At 43.5% G+C, this 5,262-nt stretch overlaps 1 protein-coding gene and 1 pseudogene across 1 annotated transcript in view; both read left to right on the top strand.

Moving 5' to 3' along the window:
- Positions 1-1,956, top strand: part of Syf2 (SYF2 pre-mRNA splicing factor) — an 8,342-nt gene extending 6,386 nt beyond the window's left edge. Inside the window, exons 5-6 of the mRNA XM_023722552.1 lie at positions 1-99; positions 1,587-1,956. Coding sequence (XP_023578320.1) covers positions 1-99; positions 1,587-1,752 — 265 coding nt within the window. The 3' untranslated portion in view covers positions 1,753-1,956. The remainder of the gene's footprint in view (positions 100-1,586) is intronic.
- A 2,548-nt stretch (positions 1,957-4,504) lies between these two features.
- LOC101570164 lies at positions 4,505-4,948 on the top strand (annotated as a pseudogene).
- Positions 4,949-5,262: the final 314 nt, after the last annotated feature.

Genomic DNA, 5,262 nt, shown 5'->3' on the forward strand with positions numbered 1-5,262 from the left:
TGGAGAAGAGTTTTTCCCAACATCCAACAGTCTTCTTCATGGGACACATGTGCCTTCCACAGAGGAAATTGATAGAATGGTCGTAGATCTGGAAAAACAGTAAGTACTGTGTAAAGCAGCCCGCAATGCTAAATGAAACGCGTAACAACGGAACAGATTCCTGTGTGCATTCTAGTCTAGGGTGCTTTGAATGAGCTGGACAGACAGATACTGGTAGTTTCCGACTTGCCAGGGATGGTGGATTGGAGACAGACTGCAGGGGTGTGGTGAGGCTGTATGACGTGGAGAGGGAATGGACAGTAGAGTGACATTGAATTGTTACTGGGTAAGCAGTTTTGCATCACTCTGACAGAATCCCTGAGAGGAGCAACTTATGAGGAGGAAAGGTCCATTTGGGTCCAGGGTTTTAGAGCTGTCCGTGCATGGTCTCTTGCCTGCTGCTGTGGTGGCACAGGGGCTCACGGTGGGAGCACATGGCCCGGGGGACCTCTTCATATCATGGAGGAAGGAAAGAACAAGATTTGGGGTTCCAGGGACTTCCTGGGACTTACTCCCCATACCCCCAACTTCCTCCTCCTGGACAGTTGTGTATGCTGGTAATCCCAGCTACTCAGGAGGATAGGACCAGAGAATTGAAAATTCAAGGCCAACCTGGGAAACTTAGCAAGAATGTCTCAAAGCAAAAATATTAAAAAGGTCTAGGGATGATGTAGCTCAGTACGCTGGGTTCTGTCTTCAGTACCACAAACAAAAGTGGAATAAAATGTGTTTGGCATATACTGTGTGTTATATTGGCTGTGGTTATTATTGCTACTTATAATTACTATCTGTTCAGTAATGCTCCTTCTGTTCAGTTCCTAACAATGTGTCATTGCTCTTTGAGAAACATTCTATTTTTTTTTTTAATTTTTATTTATTTGTGTGTGTGTATGTGTGTGTGTGTGTCCAGCTCAGCCCACCAGGGGGTGGGGCAGGCTGGCATGTGGTGCTGGGGAATTGAACCGCGGTCCCTGTGCTCTGCCAAGCTTGTTCCAAGTAGGTGCTTTAGACCACTGAGCCATCTCACCAGCCCGAGAAACATTCTAAAAATGAGTTTATATTTAATTTCCTTTTTTTTTTTTCTGAGACAAGGTCTTGGTATATAGTTCAGGTTTTTAGGCTGGGTTTAAAATTATACCTGGGTGTGGTGGCACATGCCTGTAATCCCAGAACTGGGGAGGCTGAGGCAGGAAGATCATTGTAAGTTTGAGATCAGCCTAGGCTACATGACCCTGATCTCAAAAACAAAACAAAACAAAAAAAAGTCACTATGTTGCCTAGGCTGGCCTTGAACTTGTGGCAGTCCTCCTGCCTCAGCCTCCCAAGTGCTGAGGCTATAGCTGTATGTCACCACACCTGCCTCATTTATTGGTACTTAGCTGAGGTTGTGCTGCTAAGGAGTAGTTTCAACTTGAAGTTGATGAGGACTGAGCTTACTCCCCCCCGAAATATGCTGTTTGAAAACTGATTTTAGTCATAACTATCAGGATGTGACTTGTTAAGATAAAAAAAGGCAGTTTTGAACTCTGTTATTTTCTTTCCCTCAGAATTGAAAAACGAGACAAATATAGCCGAAGACGTCCTTATAATGACGATGCAGACATTGACTACATCAATGAAAGAAACGCCAAGTTCAACAAGAAAGCCGAAAGGTTCTATGGGAAGTATACGGCTGAAATTAAGCAGAATTTGGAAAGAGGAACAGCCGTTTAATCCTTGTTTTTAGAAGCTTCAGAACAGAGTGCAAATTTCTGCTCGCAAATTGAAGTTCTCTTCAATATTTTATCAGTAAACCAGAAGATAGTTTCTGCCTTTCCACTCGGCATTTTGAAATAAATGTTTTTTCTTAAATGTATACTTCTGTGTATATTTCCACAGTTTTGTGCTAGAATAAAAGATGTATTTCTTGTAGTGAAATGGTTTTGTAAAAATCTACTTTGTATAAGTCCTGATATATTATTTTTCTATGTATTATAAGTGTGGAGAGCTGTTGAACCTATGAGGTATTTTGGGCCTAAAATTGCTGGCGAACACTTTTGCTTTGAATGTTGTTAGACATTTGACAAAATCTGGAGCTGGGCTATGGGTTCCCTGGGGTGGGGGGGCTGAAGGTGGCAGTCGTCCTTGGAGTTGCCATACCATCCATGCTGTGCAGGACCAGGGACAGGGACAGCAGGACCAGGACTGCCCTCTGCAGATACTGTGGGAGCTATTCCTTTTGTTTTTTAGTTTTTTAAATGTATTTAGTACAGGGTCTCACTATACAGATCAGACTCATAGTGATCCTGTTTTCAGCCTCCCGAGGGCTGGGATTACAGTGTGCCACCCATGCCCAGTGTCAGTCGCCATCTCAGCGCACCCCGGGGATGGGGCTGACACAGCACACCAGGGATGAACCCCAATCCCTGTGTCTGCCTAAGCAGGTGCTTTAATCCTCTGAGCTATCTGGCCAGCCTGTAGTTTTTTTTTTTTGTTGTTGTTTTGTTTTCTGGAACCGGGGATGTCCTTGCTCAGGGAAGCACTTATTCTACTGAGCCATCTCCCCGGCCCCTTGCAGTTCTTAAAAGAGCAACAAAATGCTTTGGAGTAGGATCTATACTAATTATTCATAATTTAAGACAAAAGCTGGGGGTGTAGCTCAGTGGTAGAGGGCTTTTCCCGGCAGTGTCCCCACCACTGGAAATACGTGTATCTATAGATATGTATAGATACGTATGTTACCTACAGATACGTATGTCTGGATCCTGTCTCCCTAGTACTCATGTTCCATATCAACTCAGTCCTTTCATCTTTATTTCTATTCACTTTCTGCATAACTCCTGTTACTTTTGAGCAACTATTAGATGTACAATTTTATTTATAAATAGTTCAGTATGTATCTCTGAAAACTATTAAAATACTATTAAAACAACTTTTTTTTTTTTTTTTTTTTTTTTTTGTCTTTTCAAGACAGGGTTTCACTGTGCAGTTCAGGTTGGGCTTGAATTCGCAGCAATCCTCCTGCTGTAGTCTCCTGAGCTGGGATTTCAAGGGTGTGTACCATCAAACCTAACTTACCATAGAAATAGTTTTTTTTGTCTATGAGTCTAGAGAAAGATTTTTTTCTGTGTTGATTGAGGTCCTAAATATCTAATGACATTCCAAATGAAAAAATCTGAAACTCAAAATTTCACTAATACTTCAGCTTTAGTGTTTGAGAACAGTTTAATGTTGAACATCGCTGGTCATTGCTCCTTTCAGAATTACCGAATGGTAGTGCCTTTTTATTTGTTTCTCTGTTTCCTGTGCCATTTCTTTGTGGTTAGTTATACCCTTGATATTCCTGAAAATACACCCATATGTTTCAGTCTTTCCATCCCTGCTACCTTTATCTTTTTTATTTTTATTTTTTTTATTTTTTGCGGTACTGGGGACCCTGAGCTTGCAAGGCAAGTGCTTATTCTTCTGAGCTATCTCCCCGGGCCTCCCTGCTACCTTAGTTCAAGCCTGAATACCACAATAGATTTAAGAAAAATCTTCAGAATATTGTCAAGTAGAATCTGGCAATATATATGAAAGAACAGTTCAAGGGTTTTATTCAAAAATGTGCAAGTATGGGGGCCAGGGAGATAGCTCAGTGGAATAAGTGCTTACCTGGCAAGTGCAAGGTCCTGAGTTCACTCCCTGGTACCACCAAAAAATAAAATGTGCAAGTAACTTGTAGACTGTTAGTTGTCTGCCCTGTATTAATTCTTCATTACCAACCATGATACTGGTGATTAGATGTTACAGTGCTGGCTAGAATTCTGAGAAATCTTTGCTTTCCTGGCCTGGAGCTTGTTACTCCATGTTCTCACCTTCTTTCTTCCTGCTGGAATCACACCCAGAAGCCTGGAGTTGTAGCAGCTGTTTTGTGCCCTGAAGTAATAAGTATGTGGGCAAAAGTCAGCATGCAGAGTGGAGCGGAGCCTGGGTTCCTGCAGGCACTGGGAGGCACAGTACTTGGCCCCCACAGATGGCCGGAAGCAGGGTTTTTCTCATTAGCTAGAGTGGAGAATTTCATCATTGTGCATTAGGTAACTTTTTGTTAACTGTAACAAAATATCTGAGAGAATCACAAAGAAGAGTCCATGCTTGGATGAATCTCTTGCTTGTAGGCCTGTGGTGACGCAGTACGCTATGAGGGAGCAGGTGGTAAGGCAAGTTGCCTATTTCACAGTGGTCAAGAAGCAGAGAGGGGCGCGACCTCTGGTCGGCTTAGTCTAAGGTGCCGCTCCGAGTGGGAGGCGGCGGTGCGCGGGCCGAGTCGGCCGGGGACTGGGCTGCCCAGCTGCGCTCGCTCGCGGCGCCACGGCGTGGGCGGACGGATTCGCGCGGTGAAGAGGACAGTGTCTGAGCCGCTGTCTGAGCCGCTGAGAGCTGAGGACCAGCCAGACGCGGCGGGGCTGAGCACACGCGGACACCGAGGGCCGGGACAGCACCGACCATGGCGTTGAAGCGGATTAATAAGGAACTTAGTGATTTGGCCCGGGACCCTCCAGCACAAGGTTCTGCAGGCCCAGTTGGGGATGATATGTTCCATTGGCGAGCCACAATTACGGGACCTAATGACAGCCCATACCAAGGCTGTGTATTCTTTTTGAAAATTCATTTTCCTACAGACTACCCCTTCAAACCACCTAAGGCTGCATTTACAACAAGAATTTATCATCCAAATATTAACAGATATGGCAGCATTTGTCTCGATATTCTAAGAGCACAGTGGTCTCCTGCTTTAACTATTTCTAAAGTTCTTTTATCCATTTGTTCACTGCTGTGTGATCCAAACCCAGATGACCCCCTAGTGCCGGAGATTGCACGGATCTACAAAACAGACAGAGACAAGTACAACGGAATATCTCGAGAATGGACTCAGAAGTACGCCCTGTGATACTACCTTAAAATCAGAATCACCTGCATTAGAGCTGGAATAAGCTTTAAATTACTGTTCCTTTTTTGATTTTCTTGTCCTGCTGCTCCCTTATCAGACCTCATCTTTTTTAAATTTTATTTTTTTGTTTACCTCCCTCCATTCATTCACATGCTCATCTGAGAAGACTTAAGTTCTTCCAGCTTTGGACAATAACTGCTTTTAGAAACTGTAAAGTAGTTACAAGAAACAGTTGCCCAAGATTCAGAATTTTTTTAAAAAATGGAGCATGTGTATTATGTGGCCAATGTCTTCACTTTAACTTGGTTATGAGA

This window comes from Octodon degus, unplaced genomic scaffold, assembly GCF_000260255.1.
Source record: "Octodon degus isolate 3935 unplaced genomic scaffold, OctDeg1.0 scaffold00092, whole genome shotgun sequence".
NCBI lineage: Eukaryota > Metazoa > Chordata > Mammalia > Rodentia > Octodontidae > Octodon > Octodon degus.